We start from the raw sequence: 18,245 nt of genomic DNA, 5'->3' as shown, positions 1-18,245 counted from the left end.
CTTTAAAACTGCAAAATGTTCTCTCAGCCTCATGGCAAAATATGAACAAAAGCATGAGATGAGCTGTAAAACAGCAAAAAGTGTAGAATTGCAGGGAATTTAAAATGACAAAATGTGTGGAATAGCATTATAAAACAGCACTTGTTTTCTCTCTGCACCATGGAAAAAATGTGTTGAAATGCAAATTTTGCCAGAGGTCAGTGCCCTGTGGCCCCCTTGACCCCAAATGCTGTAGTCTGGTGCTGAGGGAGGATAAAAAGTCCTAACAAAGCATTTTGTCAATGTGCCTCTCAGTCCGTGAAAAATAGGCCCTGCGCTTCATGTAGACTTGGTTCAGTTATGAATATTATGAAGTGACCTGCCTGCCTTGACTTAGTGAGTGAGAATTTCTGAAGAATTTAAACTTCGCCTATATAGTCATGGTATTGCATAGGCTACAGATGAAAATCATCACTATTGATATCACCCAATAGTCTTTGGAGCTGTTTCAAATAGGTCATGTGAAAAACTTTTCAATGTGGCATTTTGATTAAGGAAAATATATAACTGGCTGTGCGTGTAAAATATAATAATTATGCGATGATATGGGATGCCTTAAGGCTTGCTCTCTCCCTTGTCTCCTGATTCTCCATAACAAGGTTTCTTTCTTGTCCCCATCCAATCAAAAAGTCGCTGTGTGCGGAGGGTGGGATTTCGACATTGGGGCGACGGGTTGGCAGTGTTTTTATTCGCCTGTGAAGGAATGCAGGACATAGACAGTTTATACCGACTAACACCAGCGTCCGATGGTCAGGATAACCGGATTTACGATGGAACTGTAGTTTATTACAAGCAACATTTGTTCATTTTGGTCAGTGACTACATCGCTCCAGTGAAGATTCGCGCAAATGAGCTCACCGCCAATATAAAGCTGAAAGGTTTGACTTGGTTTCTTTCTCTTCACGTGCCATAGTGTGCTTGTCACAATGTAACAACCTATAGTGTGTTTGTGTGTGAGTGTGTGTGTGTGTGTGTGTGTAGGCTACCGGTAAGTGGCGTTTTTCTTTCCAAGCACTGTCGGGGGGGGGGGGGGGGGGGGGGGGGGGGGGCGCGTGCGTGCGTTTATGTATGTGCGCCACGTGCGTGTAGGAAACGTTATGGAAATCCTGAAAATGTACTCTATGTCTCCACGGAACCAGACTTTTCAACTATTATGCAAATTATATTATGTAGCCTATGTATCTTGTCATTTAAAATATCATTACACTTTTTGTCGGCATATTTGCCTTTTTGTATTCATATTCCATTTTAATTGATGAAATTGGCAGTGTAGCCTGTCATGAGTGTGTAGGCCTATTATTGTTTGAAGTGTGACAAATTTGACAGATCAGTTTCTATCACTTGCGCCGGAAAAAATAGGATATTTGCCCATAACACTTTTCTTACAATGCGATAACAATATGGTAGGCTATCCGACATGAAAATGAAGACCAAATAGTACATGGAAACAGATTGGACATCCAGTACTCCTCTTTCTTGGAAAGCAAACATACATTAAAAAAACGCGCACGGGGGAACATTCTTGGTCTTGTAATCTCTGGCCCGCAGCACACATAATGGCGTTTGTCTTGTTATTGTTGCTGCAACAGTCCACGTGAGCGCGCGGAGGAGCATTTAGTCAGTCTCTCCAGGGTTCTTCTGGGCAGTGGCTGTGTAGAGAGCTACTAGGATAGACCGTTAGACTAGACACCGCCTACAGTTCACCAAGACAGCGAGGTAGTCCTTCCCTGGTTTTACGTCTCGGCTCTTTTTAAGGCATATTCTCCCTCCGCATGCCCGACTCCCACGGTAAGTGCTATTCTCTTGGGAAAAATAGAACCCAATCTCTCACCAGAAAGTTTATCTCTGATATTGTCTTTTTAGCCTGTGACATAACTAAACATAACTGCTAATTTATATTTTTGTCTGTGATTGTTGTGTGTCTGCCTTTACCATTTCACCACTATTAATGTCATATGAATGTGACTTCAGGCATTGTACATTCCTATAAAAATACGAATTAATTTGAATTTGAACAGGAGATAGGATTGAGTGCTCTTTACGAGAAACTGTGTCCAATTGTTGGATCTCGTTTCTCTCATGAAACTATGCACTCAGCATTTATTCTTTATTTTGTAATATTCATGTTGTTTACAACTCCCGAGCAATGAATTGAGTTTCACCCTCTGCCCTGCCTCTGGTACAGGGCGTTAGTGCGTTCCTCTACAAAGGTAGGGCAAGGGAAAGGTAGGATAGCTACCTCGCTAGGCTATATGAGTTAAACATTCCATAGACCAAATGTAGGTCTCTTCCCTACAAATCTGGTTGGTCCAGTCTACTGTTATTGCGACTCTATTGCTATTGCAATTACAAGTTGTAACTTGTTCCATGTGACACTATGTTCTTATAGTTAATTACAGATTGGCATAAGTGATATTACTGGTTGACACCACACCTGCAGCAAGGAACTGTATGACCCTGTTTAAATCATGTCAAATGCTTTGTGATATAGTCATTCATCAGTTTGCAGATTGGTGAAAGCAGAGGTTCTGTTACGCTTTCAACAATTTATTCATGTTAGATCAGAGATGACAGGAAAGAAGCGACAAGAGAGTAAGGATGCATAAAAAAAAAAAATCAAACTCTCTTACTGGACATAACAGATGATATCCTAATCCATTTATCACTTGCTTATAATAGTGTCATATGGCATAGTGGCATAGTGTGAATTTAAAGTCCTAAACAGACAGTGTTAATGAGTAGTCCATCTAGGTCAATGGGAGGGTCTGATATTTAGTTCAGTTATACATGGAGTTATTTGATGGATTTATACCTTCTGCAGTACAGTATGGACAGGAACCGGCAAATCCTGTTGTTCCTGGTACACTTGACCATCAGTCATATTGTGTGTGTGTGTTGAGTTGATGTCTTCAATGTTCCATTCCCAGTACAAACTGTACAGAACCATGCAGCAACATGACAACACAATGTTCTATGGGGCGAACGATGTGCCTTGTTCTTGTTTGCATAACATGCTCCCCACATAGACTTCTTATTTTCAGCTCCTGGGTAATAAAGACTCCTATTGAGGAAGGTCATGTGACGAGATCACGAGCGAGGGAAAGAATTTCAGAATTCAGGATTTGGGCGAGAGAGTGGAACAGAAAGAGGGAAAAGTGGGAGAGAAGCTGCATAGCTAGGGGACTATGGATGGATTCAGAAGAGGTGGAGAGGGGTAAAGGGGAGGTGAAGAGGAGAGAGGGATGAAGAAGTGAAAGTTTGGAATATTTGTTGATTTTGATACACGATGGTAGGGGAACTGGGGATGGTCACCGCCACCGGTAGTCACTCTCTGTTTAGAGTGCTTGTTTTCCCCTTGTTTGCTGTATGTGGCAACCATTACCGTGCTCTTGCACACAAACAAACAAACAAACACTCACTGACACTTAAACAAACACCTCTGACAGAGGGTTTAACCTTCTTCTCGCTTTCTTGTTACTCATTTGCACAATTGTATAGTATTGTAGATAGGAAGTCAAGAATGATCAAGTCCTTGACAATAAATTATTCTGAAGAGAAATGTGTTGCTACTGTGCAGAACAGCCTTGTGAGTGGGTTGTGTAGTTGAGAGTGGGTGGTAGTGAGCACACGAGAAGTGGTTGATATCACAGAGACCCCAGAGGCCCATGAACAACACCTCCAAAACCTCCCGTTATTCGACTAAAACAGAAATAAACATTCTACTACTGATGGAGACTGTGGAGGCTGCTGTGGTGATAACGGCTCATAATAATGGCTGGAATGGAGCAAATGGAATTGCATCAAATACATAGAAACCATGTGTTTGATACCATTCCACAGATTCCGCTCCAGCCATTACCACGAGCCCGTCCTCCCCAACTAAGGTGCCACCAACCTCCTGTGGATGGAGAACGAAATCGGATCACACACCATTGTTTCACCATTGTTTTACATTCCAGGCTATAAATCTGTGTTATTCATAAGTAGTTTTACTGGTCGTCACAGAACGTGCAGAGTTCTTTTAAAAGTAAGCTGAGAACTATTATCTATGCGCTCATTGCAATGTACTCATTGTCATGAGATCTATTCAGATGGACCGGTTTGGACCATTACCCAATCACCACCTGGTCACCTAGCAGACCTTTCCCATAAACACGGACATGGATGCCAATAGTTTTGTGCAAGACAATTCAGATTCCAAAGAAGTTAACAAAATCAGGGTCTACCCTAAGCCAAAATATGTGGACATGTTTATTTTCCATTCCACTCTGCAGTGAGAGTATTTCTTACTCACACGATCACCTGACATCATGTTTACTGCTGATTAGCAGTGAGGCTGCTGGGAAGAGTCAGTTTGGGAGGGTACTGAGGGAGAGGACAGTTGGAGTCAAGACGAGTCCAATTCGAATTAAAGATGACTTCATAGTGGGGTGGGTTAGGATTAGGAATAATGCATTTAGGCTTGTTTTCTTCACCACAGTTTCTCTGCTGCAGAGAGGAAGCCAGGGACCGTACATTCAATGTTATTCATTATGATCTAAAAGGCAGCACTTATGCAAGATCAGCAATCCTACTCTGAAACACTTTCTGAATATGGCCACATATGTTTAGTCATCTATGTCTAGGTGGTGATTTGTGGTAACCAAAGTGTGTCTTCCGCACACTCCCAAAGTTCTATTACATTATACAGGCAACATTTTGACCCTATAATTAGGTCTTCATCAGGACCAAATTTACAACATGAACTTGCTTCTTGGGATTACTCAATTAGCAGAATAAGTATGTGTGTATACAGGTGGGCATACAGGTAGTGCCATCCCAAGGAGCACACAAATCCATTGAAAAGGAGAGCCTAGGAGGCCAAAATGGAGGCCACGGTGTAGTCACTGGACCTCTGAGTGTACAAAACATTAGAAGCACATTCCTAATATTGAGTTGCACCCCATTTGCCCTCAGAACAGCCTTAATTTGTCAGGGCATGGACTCTACAAGGTGTCGAAAGCGTTCCACAGGGATGCTGGCCCATGTTGACTACAATGCTTCCCACAATTGTGTCAAGTTTGCTGGATGTCCTCTGGGTGGTGGACCATTCTTGATACACACGGGAAACTGTTGAGCATGAAAAAACCCAGCAGTATTGCAGTTCTTGACACACTCAAACCGGTGCTCCTGGCACTTACTACCATACCCCGTTCAAAGACACATCTTCTGTCTTGCCCATTCACCCATGGCACACATGCACAATCCATGTCTCAATTGTCTTAAGGCTTAAAGATCCTTCATTAACCTGTCTCCTCCCCTTCATCTACACTGGTTGAAGTAGATTTAACAAGTGACATCAATAAAGGACCATAACTTTCACCTGGTCAGTCTATGTCATGGAAAGAGCAGGTGTTCCTAATGTTTGATACACTCAGTGTATGTTTTAAATGCAGACTTTGCTTATTGAAACCAGCGGCACATTTTGCCAACCACACACTGATATGCACAGCCTTGTATTTACCCAGCCTTTTATTTATTCAAATCATTGGCACCTCGACCTCGCCCCTCTTTCATTGATAGGGGTTTGATGCATGCAAATGACTCACCCTCTGTTCTCATCTCTGAACCCAGTGACTCCGCTAGCATGGTTCAATGTCACAGACACAAGCTATTGTCTTGTCTTTTTCGTTCTCTTTCTGTGTGTGTGCCTTTGCGTGTGTGTGCACGTTTCCATGAATAAGAACTTCCAGTTCAGCATGTGTGTGTGTTGAGCAGAATGGCCACTCATTTTCATAGAGCCCAGTCCGGTGTGTAACAGTCGGCCCTTGGCCCTGCTCTCTCCAGACAGGGCCTCAGTCACAAAGCACACTTTGTCCCAGTAAACGGGATAAGGCCTGCAGCTGGGCCATGCAGTGTCCTGTCACCCTCTCTCTCTATCTCTGTCTCCCCTCACTCACTGTCATGTCACAGAGCCTGAAGTATGCACCATAATGACAGGGCAACCTCCAGGTAATATTTCACTCAGCCAACACTGAGATAAGTGCCCTGACTATGACAAATCATCAGACCAAAGCAATTTCCATTCTGAGCCAGAGACTTGAAAAACTTTTCAATGTGGCATTTTGATTAAGGAAAATATATAATTGGCTGTGCGTATAAAATATAATAATTATGCGATGATATGGGATGCCTTAAGGCTTGCTCTCTGCCTTGTCTCCTGATTCTCCATAACAAGGTTTCTTTCTTGTCCCCATCCAATCAAAAAGTCGCTGTGTGCGGAGGGTGGGATTTCGACATTGGGGCGACGGGTTGGCAGTGTTTTTATTCGCCTGTGAAGGAATGCAGGACATAGACAGTTTATACCGACTAACACCAGCGTCCGATGGTCAGGATAACCGGATTTACGATGGAACTGTAGTTTATTACAAGCAACATTTGTTCATTTTGGTCAGTGACTACATCGACTTAGGATAGGACTTATATGAGGCTGTTGTAGCAACTGTACTCTCACAAAGGAAGCAGTATGGATGGGGGTCACAGGAGGTTTGTGGCACCTTAATTGGGGAGGACGGGCTCATGATAATAGCTGGAGCGGAATCGTGGAATGGTATCAAATACAACAAACACATGGTTTCCATGTGTTTGATGCCATTCCATTTGCTCCGTTCCGGCCTTTATTATGAGCCGTCCTCCCCTCAGCAGCCTCCTGTGATGGGGGTTTAGTACTAATATTTGAATCTAGTTTAGTTTGATGGTGCTCTTTAACATACACTCTTAGAAAAAAAGGTGCTATCAAGAACCTAAAAGGGTTCTTCGGCTGTCCCCATAGGAGAACCCTTTGAAGAACCCTTTTTGGTTCCAGGTAGAATCCTCTGTGTAAAGGGTTCTACATGGAATGCAAAAGGGTTCTACCTGGAACCAATCCAGGTAGAACCCTTTTGCATTCCATGTAGAACCCTTTACACAGAGGATTCTACATGGAACCCAAAATAGTTCTACCTGGAACCAAAAAGGGTTCTACCTGGAACCAAAAAGGGTTCTCCTATGGGGACAGCCGAAGAACCCTTTTGTAACCCTTTTTTCTAAGAGTGTACTTAAGTCAATTTTTACAGTGAAGTGCCATAAAAAGAAAAGAAGCTGTTCAAATCAGTTATGATTGTCATCATGTCATATTATTGCATACTTTTTATTGCATACAAACAAACATGATTTATGGCCTATGCCATTATAACGCAAATGTTACTTGAATGTTAATACTGTATGTTCCTAGCAGAGGACTCAGCTTTGTGTGAAAGATGGCATGATCCTTCCTTTCCTGGCATGTTTATCCATCCTGTTTGCTTGTTCAGCACATACATGTTCTGCTGTTTGTGTGTGCCTCAGTGGCTATCACACAGTATTTCCTGTAGTGATGGGAAGTTCGACACTTTTTACTGACTCAGATCTTTTTGACTCGTTCTGTTAAAAGTATGAATCTTTCGACTCATTTCGTTCATTTTATTCAGTAATGCCCAGAGCGCGCAGGACCCCCTACCGGCGGAAGATGAAGTAAAAACTTGAGACATGATTCTACAAGCCTCTCGTTCACCATAGGGGGCTTATTGGAGCTGTCATTTGTGACTGAGACTTACTAAAGTGTACATTTGTGATAGCTGTTGATGATCACAAGTTTACTGGAGAACGGAGACCAAGTAGAGACTTTTGGACAAGGTGGATGATTGTATAATATAAGGCAGTTTATTCAGAGGTAAAGATATCTGTAAATAGCGTGCACGGACCCGTTCGTCAACCTCGTAGGGAGATATCTGAGAGCGCGCCCCAAAACATTGTGTGCTGACATTTTATACAATAAAATAAAGTAGGTTGATTCTAGTAGTTCCGATCTTCCGATTGGTCCTGATGAGTTGGTCGAGGTCATCTCCATTGCATTGGCTCTGAGTCGGGTTCTCTGTCTTCAGATGTTCAGCCTGACAGAAGGGGTTTTTTGTGTGTGTGTGCTTAACAATGATGATGTGTGTGTATGTGTGTGTATGTGTGTGTATGTGTGTGTGTGTGTATGTGTGTGTGTATGTGTGTGTGTATGTGTGTGTGTGTGTGTATGTGTGTGTGTGTATGTGTGTGTATGTGTGTGTGTGTGTGTGTGTGTGTGTATGTGTGTATGTGTGTGTGTGTATGTTTAACAATGATGATGTGTGTGTGTGTGTGTATGTGTGTGTGTGTGGGGGGGGTGTGTGTATGTCCTCAGAGCAATAACTCGTGAGTTTGGGAGAACTTGAGAGACCTATGGCGTGGGTGTTGTCCATAGCCACCTGCTGATAAGGCCGACAAGATAGAAGTCTTTGTGCATTGTATTAAGTCCAAAGGCCCCAACACAAGATGGGTTATGCACAAGATTTTAGTCAGACCAAGCTATAACATAATATATTTACCACGACAAATCCCTCTCTTCACGTCTCCCCAGAGACGTGACCAAGTAACAGTAAAGAAGGAAAACTTAAGACGTGACACAAGCTAACAGTGTAATTGGCAAAATAGGGAAAACTTTATCAGAAGATAAAGTTTTGATTCCCCCTCTTCACGTCTCACAAGAGACGTGACATAAAGCTTAAATGCTGCAATTTGGCAAAATAGGGAAAACTTTATCAGAAGATAAAGTTTTACATTCCCCCTCTTCACGTCTCACAAGAGACGTGACAAAAAGCTTAAATGCTATTCATCATCCAGATATCCTTGGTCAGCATCGTCAATAGCAAGCAAAGGAAACATCTGACCGTTATCTGCAGGATGTGGATCAATAGCGGTGGTTATAATCCTGGTTGTCAGCGTCCGTATGCATGGAATGCAACAGCATCCACAAAGCACTAGAATTGCAGCAAAAACAGAGATGGATACAAGTATAGAAGAAACAAGCGTTTTATATTTACCAAACGCATCCATCCAAGAGTCCCACATTGAAGTGTCCACCCCTGAGTGGCTCTTCATTTTACCATTAAGAGTTCGTAACCCTTCCAGGGCGACAGTCAAGCTGCCATCTGTGGCTGTATTGTTGGGAATAAAGGTACAACATTGTTCACCAAACATAGCACATACTCCTCCTTTTTCAGCCAGGAGCATGTCGACAGCAATACGATTTTGGAAAGCCATGAGAGAGGTCGCAGCCAACTGGCCATGCACCGCCTCAAAACCTTGTTGTGTCCAATTGCCTAATTTTTGAACATTAAAATGGACATAATTGATTCTGTCAACATTTTTATTAATTGTGCACCACCAGCAAAATGAAGATTCAAAACCTGCAGCTACTTGGTCAATCAATTTATACTCATCTGGTACCCCCCTAGGGACCCCAATTGCATCAATGTAGGTTGGGTCCCCATGAGTAGGGCCCACAGCGCGCCTGGTCCTGGTAGGAATTAAGTCAGACACATGGGTCACCAGCTCCTGAACACCTGTTGGATGCACAGAAATTGGTAGCAAAAGAGAGACTAGTGCACAGGTGCCTGTGGCATTTCCAGGCAGTCCATCAAACAGATGAACGCCTCCACACCACCACCAGACATCAGCCCTGGAAACAGGTTTAAACTCAGCATTAGACGTATAGATAAACCGACACCATCCAACAGGTACCATACCCAACAATGGTAGACCTTTCGTGAGATTAACACAGGTAAAGTTAGCTCTAGCCACCTGATAGGAAAAAATTGGTTTCTTAGTTGCTTTAGTAACCAAGGGATGAACTACGTCCCATAGTGTACAATTGGCGGAAGGGTTGTCATATTTCATGACAGACAGGAAGCATTCTGGCGTAATGGCGGCAGGGATAATGCGAAGCAATGGCCGTGCCCCCATACAAACCACACAACTCTGATGAGTCACCTTTGCCGCTTCCTCAGTCAACAAGAGCCAGTTGTTAGAAAGGCCAGAGACACCTGTAGCGGTCAGGATTGCATCATCCAAAGTAGGTGGAGTGGTAAGTAAAATAATAGAATTATTCTTATTACCATTTTCATTAATAGCATGTGCTTTTGTGTTATTAATATGACAAATTCGAACCTTCCAATAGACTGGTGCAGTGGTACAGCTTACATAAGGAGCAAGTCTAAAGTCCTGGCAGCCTAATGCAATACCAGGATAGATAGTAAATTTGAGTCCTTTAGAGTTTTTTGTCAAAGTCAAGAGTTTCCTCCATTGTTTTCCTAATGTAGTAGAGGTGCAACTGGACCAGTCATAATTAGTCTCACATACCAAGTTTGTCCAAGTCCAATCGCTATGGGTGACCCCCACTGTCATATACCAGTCCCAGTCACGGTAGTAGGTAAGTTCTCTGAAGTCTACCCACGGCACTGTCGCAGTAGTGGTAACATTAAAGGGTATACATAATGTGGTGCTTCTATACAATTGTCTGGGCCTACAGGAAAGGGTGTTAGAGACAACTTGTCGTTTATTTACGTGGTGGCTGTGGCTTACATTCTGATCTGGGCTCAATGTGTCGGAGTGCAGGTTGGTCGGACGTATGGTTGTGGCATTGAATGTGTCGTTAGGTTTACTAGTGGGTGTAATGGGTGTCTGTGTCATGTGCTGTACTGACCAGAGTATGATTCCTAGAGTAACCCCAATAGTTACAATCAGCAAAACAAGGAGTGGAGCAGAGCACCCCAGTCTCTCCCATGGTGGTCTGTCCCTCCTCTGTCTTTCCCCTCCAGTATCTGTAGATGGGAGTCTCCTCCACATATTCAGATAGTGTTGGTGTCAAGAATTTGATCCGAATTTAATGTGATTAAATCACTTCTGACTTCAGTCAGGGTTCTGGAAGGAGTTGGTGCTGGTGTACAATGTGTCAAGTGGTGCCAAGGTGCGCCTGATTTACCTTTGACCTGGACTGAGTGTGAAGTAACCTCCTTCACTTCGTACGGTCCAGTCCACCTGGGATCTTGCCACTTTCTCTTGTGAACCTTGATCCTTACCCAGTCGCCAACTTTTACCTTCAGCAGCGCCGGATCTCCCGTCAGCTCCCCCTCTTGGACCTTGTGAATCTGTTTGGAGAGAGCTGCAGAGAGTTCCGTTAGTTTTCTCACATATTCAGACATTACAATTTGTTGTACATCAAGGGCGGGCATATGACCTCCCTCCCTTGGTGGACCAGGCATGACTCTACCAGTCATAATCTCCTGTGGAGAGAGATGGGTGCCTGCTCCTGGAGAGGCTCTCATGGCCATCAACGCCAGGGGCAGAGCTTCAACCCACGTCAACTTTGAACCTGCACATACCTTGGCTATCTTAGCCTTCAAAGTTTGATTGGCGCGTTCCACGAGGCCCTGAGATTGCGGCCGGTACACAGACCCAAACTTGTGCACAATACCGAACCTCTCCTCCACCTGTCTCAGGTGTTGGTTACTGAAATGGGACCCGTTGTCGGATCGAATTTGTCTTGGAACCCCATACCTTGGTATGAGTTCAGTCTGCAGCCACTTAATAACTGACCTAGCATCCTCACGTGCTGTTGGTATTGCCTCAACCCATTTGGAGAATCGATCTACCATTACCAATAAGTACCTTTTCCCATTAGTTACATTATCAGCCCCCATGTCAGTGTAATCTATGCTAATGTCCTGAAAACATGCATTAGGTACTGGGTATGAACCCATGGGTGTTTGGAAAGGTTTCTTTGGGTTGTGGCTGCCACAAATGCTGCACTCATCACAAAACAAGTCTGTCATGTCCTTAATGTGTGGGTGCCACCAAATATGGGAAACCTTCTGTAAAGTTTTGAGTTTCCCTTCATGGGTGGGCCCATGAGCCTCACGTATCAGCTCGGGACAGAGATTAGCTGGGGCCACCAACCTGCCGTCATGGCATCTCCAAAGTTCATCAGGTCCTTTGGTGGCTCCCATCTGTCCCCATACCGAGTGCTCATACGGGCCCGCTGTGAATTGTAGTTCCTTTATGTGTTGGTCTGTGAGTTCTGTTCTAGCTGGTTGAGTCTGCAGCACCATCTGTCTTGGAGTGTAGCCCCCAGCTTTCTTGGCTGCTTTGTCAGCTGCGTCATTTCCCTCGCTGACTTTGTTCTTGAGTTGCTGATGTCCTTTGCACTTCATGATGGCCACCTGCTCAGGTAGTGAGACTGCTTTTATCAGTCTCTCCATTTGTGCCTTGTGTTTGATCGGAAGGTTTCCTGTTGTGGTGAAGTTACGTCTGACCCATTGTGGTCCATCTGTATGGACTGCTCCATGAGCATATGCTGAGTCAGTGTAGATGTTCACAGTCTTTCCTTCAGCCTTTTCCAGGGCTTGAGTCAAACCAATGATCTCAGCTAGTTGGGCTGAGGCAGGTTGTGGGATGATGTCTGATTCCAGGGTCACGTGTGACCCGTCTGGAAGCTGCTGTACCACTGCATATGCTGCTATGTTCCCTTCTTCTCCTCTATAGCAGCATCCATCGGTGTACAACCATAGATCAGGATTGGTAAGGGGTTCGTTTCCCAAGTCTGGTCGCAGTTTCAGTTCCTGTGCCGCCCTCTCTTCGCAGGAGTGTGCCAACCCTTCTTCTGCATTGAGTGCGTCTGCCATGTTTTTGTCGGTGTTGACAAAAGTAATGTGTGATTGGGTGCATTTATTCTGGATTTTGTTCTTTCTTTCAGCGCTGAACGTGAATTCCTTGCTCATCAGATATGCTGCAACCCCATGGTGCGTATGGATTTCCAATTTGTGGCACATTACCAGGTGGGCGGTTTTTTCAATAGCTTTTGCCACTGCAGCCACATACCTGGAACATGTTGTCTGACCTGCTTCAATATGGTCCAACTTAGAGGAATGATACATCAGTACTCTTCTCTCCCCCTCTTGTTTCTGAAAAAGGATGGAAGAAGTGAACCCCTCCTTTTCAGAAACATCAAGATGAAATTTGTTTTTGTAGTCGGGTGCTGTCAGAGCTGCTGCCACCGAGAGATCGGTTTTTAGGAGAGCAAACGCTGTTGATGCTTCAGGTGTCCAGGTAAGTGAGGAGTGTAAGTTTCTTGGTCCTGCTTCTCTCACTATTTCTCTCAGTGGTTCAGTCCTGGATGTGTAGTCAGGGATGTGGGTACGGCTGTACCCTGTCAACCCCAGGAAGGACAACATGCCTGACACTGTGATGGGACGTGGATGATGGAGTATGGAATCTCGGTGGGATTTCGAGAGACCAGCACCTTCTCCTGAGATTTCTCTGCCAAGGAAAAGGACAGTTCTGCGACAGGACTGGACTTTGCTCATTTTGACCTTGTAGCCTTTGACAGCCAAGAAGTCAAGTAGGGTTTTTGTCATTTGTAGACAGAGATCAGATGTGGGAGCCCCCAGCAAAAGGTCGTCTACATATTGGATGAGTATCACTCCTTCAGGGATTTTCAATTCAGTCAGGTGTGTCTTCAAGATATGATTGAAGATTCCGGGAGAACACCTGTAACCCTGTGGAAGAACCGAATACGTATACTGTTGATGTTCATATGTGAAGGCAAAGAGAGGCTGTGAAGCCTCATCCAGTGGAATGCTGAAGAAGGCATTAGCCAGATCCACAACGGTGAAGTATTGGTGTTTTGGTGAGAGATTACTCAGTGTAATGTGAGGGTCAGGGACAGGTAGGTCAATGGGTGCAGTGACGTCGTTCACTGCTCGGAAGTCTTGTACCATCCGGTATGTTTCGCCTCCTGTTTTCAAGACTGGTAAGATTGGTGTGTTCCATGGAGACACAGTGCGATATATGACACGAGCTCCCAACAACCCATCTATGGTTGGTTTGATCCCCCTGGTCTGTTCAGGTTTCAGACGGTACTGTGTTCGGTAGATAGGAATTTGATCAGGGTTGAGTAAGGTGATGGTGACTGGTTCCACCTGTAGTTGTCCAACATCAAATGGGGTGTGTGTCCATATGCCTTCATCAATGGTGGAAAGCAGTGCTTGTGATGAGGGGTGGTCTGTGTAAGGTTTACCATGGTGTCTTGGGAGAGTCAAACGTTCAGGAAGGCAATGTTCCTCTGTGTCAACTGTCATAAACCTCCACATGTTCTCAGTGGTGGCTTTGGTTATTCCTGGAGTTTGGGTGGGTTCCCACTGGAGTTTGGATGCTCTTCTGATCATAGGCCCAAGGCTCCTTGCTTCAAAACCGTTTCCAACTGCCAGTGTAACATGGGGAGCAGATTCTTCGCCCAGTAGGTACCAGGATTTCAAATGGGAAGGTAGGATAACCGGAGCAGCCACTCCTTCTTGTCCACACACTATGGTACAACATCTGATTGTTGGTGTCAGGTGCATCATGTTTTCATCCCAGTCATCAGTATATGGGTTGACATCATTATCAGTCACATTAAGTGTACAGTGGATTTCAGCTTGAGGAGTCTTGTATGGGTGAAATGTGTAAATGAGTTGTCTCAGCTGGTTGAACTTGAATTGAACCTCAGGGGTTCCTTGGCCGGATTCGATGCACTTCAACCAGTATATTTCTTGGGTCAGGGAGAGCACTGGGGTTGGGATGATGGGTAGCATCAGCACCCTAACTGGATGAACTGGTGTGGAGGTAATGGGATCAATGGAAACCTCCACACCCTTTTCGGTAAGGTAGATTGAACATTTCAGTTTGCACAATAGGTCCCTTCCCAATAGGTTGATTGGACAGTTGGGACAATATAGGAATTGATGCTTCAAATTGGAAGGGCCCCATTGGAAGAGCAATGGTATGGTCTTGTTTTGTGCTTCGGGTGTTCCTGATACCCCCACCACCTGTATTGATTCCGAAGAGAGTGGTTGACGAGATCTTATGGCAGAGTACGTACATCCTGTATCTACCAAAAATTGGTGGGTAACTCCCTCCACTTCACACATGACAGTTGGTTCAGTATGAAGTGGAAAATGCTGACCCCCATTCCCGTTCTGTGGTGGTGGGCAGCTTCAGGGCCAGGGAGGATATTCGTCTGACATGCCCTGGAAGGTAGGAGCTGGCTGCTGGTTAGGCTGTTGGTTTGGGTCTTGTTGTGGGTGGTTATATGCTGGTAGGGCAGCATGTGGCTGGTACATCGGTCTTGGGCCTCCTCTTGATCTGAAGGCATAACCTCTACCCCTGTTTGCCAGCCAGTGTTGCTGTTGCGGACTAGGTGGTAATGGACACCATCTGACAGAGTGGCCATATTGATGACAATTGTAACAGGCCCCCCTATTACCTTGTGGCCTTGGCTGTCCCCATTGAGTCTGGTATGGTGCCACCGGTGGCTGATATGGTGGAGTTGGTGCTTGATAGTATGGCTGAGGCACCATTGCGATCGTTGGAAGTGTTGTTGGAGGCGGCTGCTGTGTTTGTATCATTTGTGAGACAGTTTTTTCAATTATTTGAGAAATGTCAGGTTGGTCTTCAGCCACCATCTGTTTCTTTGGCTTATCTCCCTTCTGTGCCTCTTTCAGTTGTAGCTTGAGCAGCTGCACCTGCAGGGATTGGACATGTGTTTCCGCCCCTCCCTTGTCTTTATTGTATTGGGTGATGTGATGATGGACATGGGAGTTAAACTGCGCCCTAGGGAGTGCCATTAATCCCACAGTTCCCCTTAGTTTGGTTCGAACGTCACTTGGGGTCCCGCTCACCACCATCTCTTTCCACATGCTGCACGTGGTGTCGGAGTGATCATATGGTTCGTCATGGACCGTTCTCCAAGTGGTTTTGGCCCTGTCCAGGTAGGCAGCTGGCTGTTCCCCAGGGCCGATGGTAAAAGAGGTCAGTGTTGCATGGTTTCGTTCTGTAGGATATGCCCTCCTCAGAACTTCCCACAACACAGTTCTATAGACTTCCGGTGGCGTCACACCTCCGCTCTTTTCCAGACCTGCCTCTCTTGTCAGTACCGTCATGGTGGTGTGATCTGTGGCCCTGGCCAAGAGTGCCTTCATGTCTGCCAGAGCAAGCCTAAACCCAGATGTAAGGGTTTGAAGTTGCAACAGCCAAGCAGACGCTCCACCATGGAGGCTGGGCATCTGATCCATCAGGGCGGTCAGGTCAGTCATCTTCCAGGGTTGGTATTCTTCATGTTGTTGGTCTGCTGTTGGTCTAAGTGGCATTTGGGAGTTCAATCCCCTTTCTCTAAGTCTGGCAGATTTTCTGATGGGTTCATGCAAGTCAACAACTTCCCCCACCATCACCCCTTTCAAGGCCCAGGTCTTCCCCTTCTCTGCTTCTTCTATTATGGTGGTGTTATGTGACGCCTGTCCCTGACACGCATCCCACTCAGCCTCATAGGTTTTTTCTTCCTTCCTTTGTTCTCCTTCATCATCCTCACTTGGTGGGTCCCCGATTGAGACCCCCCGTGAGCTTCTTAATGAGCCAGACCCTATCGACCCCCAAAGCTCATTGTCCCCTGCACCCCCTTCTGTCATGGATTGGGTACTTCCCCTTTCGACAAACCATTCTGAGAGTCTGGGTTTAGGCTGATTGGGTGCAGCTGCTTGTCTTAGGCCAGATGCTCCCCCTTTCCTGTATAGATCTGACGGTTGGTTTTGAGTCATCATTACCAGGGACTCTGGGTTGGAACCCCCACTTGTGGGACTGGGTCTGGGTTGGGTTCCGCCGGCCGGGTGTGGCTCCTCTCGTCCTTGTGGCTCGCTGTTGGCTCGGACTTCCACACAGTGAAGTACACCTTGCCCTACGCTTAGTGCCATGTTCCCCTCTAGGTGTCCTCCTTGCACCACGAACACAGGCGCTTGTACCACTGCAGGACTTAGGAATGGGTTATAAGGGTTAGTTGGAGGAGTGTGTGTGTATGCGGGTGGTGTGCTCTTCGCTTCCTGTGGCAGGGTCGGATACAGTGGTGCTGAGGGCGCTGGTATGTCACTCATGGACTGTGTCCCCACTATTGGTGTTGTCTCAGTTGTGGGTTCAATCACCACACCCATCATGTCTGGTTTCTTGTATGGGTGTGCTCGTCGTGTTTCCTCAATTGCCCACGTACCTATCCTTAGCTCAGCCTCTGCTCTCTCTCTGTGTTTAGTCCCTTCCTTCTTGAATAAGTGAGACTTATTCCTTACCAATTCACTTTCTGTTCCTTCCCTCACTGCCTCCCCTAGCTCTTTCTCCATAGAGGTGAGTTGCCCTTTAGACGGGGCACCCCCGCTAAAGTAACCTGCATGTGTCCATTTGAGTTTCACTCCCTCCCACACTTTCTTCACTGTCTTATACTGTTCTTTCCCTCCCGCTCTATCCTGTATTTTTTGATCTAGATATTCATTAAACTTGAGTTTTGGGACGGTAGTGGTTGCCATGGTTATACAGTTTTTTTTTTTTTGACTATCTTGGTGCACTTAGCCCGTCACTGGCCGAAACCAGCAATGTATTCTTGGCGCTGACTCAGACTTATCTCTGATGTCCCACCCTCGTACACAAAGAATTTTTTCAATAATTTATTATTAGGAATTATTTTGCAAAAGGTACTATTGTTTTTCAGTTATTCGAGTTATTGTATATCTTCCCAAAAGGTATCAGAATCGCCCTTTTGGAACAATACATTTAACAAACTCGAGCGCTCCCAAAATAATTATCAATTCAATTTTAGGAATTATTTAGCAAAAGTTATTATTGTTTTTCAATTATTCGAATTATTATATATTTTCCCAAAAGGTATCAGAATCGCCCTTTTGGAAGAATACATTAACAAACTCGAGCGCTCCTAAAATAATTACCAATTTAATTTTGGGAATTATTTAGCAAAAGTTATTATTGTTTTTCAGGTATTCGAGTTATTATATATTTTCCCAAAAGGTATCAGAATCGCCCTTTTGGAAGAATATATTAGCAAACTCGAGCGCTCCTAAAATAATTACCAATTTAATTTTGGGAATTATTTAGCAAAAGTTATTATTGTTTTTCAGGTATTCGAGTTATTATATATTTTCCCAAAAGGTATCAGAATCGCCCTTTTGGAAGAATATATTAGCAAACTCGAGCGCTCCTAAAATAATTACCAATTTAATTTTAGGAACTAAGGAAATACCAACTTCCACAAGAGGGAAAAAGTTCAAGTCAGCTTTTAGCGCAGCGGCTACATAACAAGCAAAATAGGACTCCGTGGTCCTCTTAAAAGTTATCAACTAGTTAGTCTCATGAAACGGCCAATCTTACACAACATTCAGGTTATCATTTCAACAATTAAATTTTTCATTACATATCAGCATCAACACACGAATTCAGTTTAAGTTCCTCACAGTACATATAGTTGAGTGCCACGT

At 44.7% G+C, this 18,245-nt stretch overlaps 1 protein-coding gene across 7 annotated transcripts in view; it reads left to right on the top strand.

The window, feature by feature from the left end:
* Positions 1-736: 736 nt before the first annotated feature.
* paqr6 (progestin and adipoQ receptor family member VI) overlaps positions 737-18,245 on the top strand; it is a 29,398-nt gene continuing 11,889 nt past the window's right edge. For 3 of the 7 annotated variants that reach the window (XR_014614183.1, XR_014614184.1, XM_084176025.1), the window contains exon 1: positions 1,680-1,827. Coding sequence is in view for 2 of the 7 variants with exons in the window: in XM_084176025.1 (XP_084032151.1) it covers positions 1,812-1,827 (16 nt within the window). In the remaining 5 variants the exon portion in view is untranslated. The other 4 variants (XR_014614182.1, XM_084176024.1, XM_084176026.1 and 1 more) reach the window with 3 other exon arrangements.

The sequence above is a fragment of the Coregonus lavaretus genome (genome assembly GCF_964263955.1).
Source record: "Coregonus lavaretus genome assembly, chromosome: 13".
NCBI classification, from domain to species: Eukaryota; Metazoa; Chordata; class Actinopteri; order Salmoniformes; family Salmonidae; genus Coregonus; species Coregonus lavaretus.
This window is presented reverse-complemented; position numbering and strand designations above follow the sequence as displayed.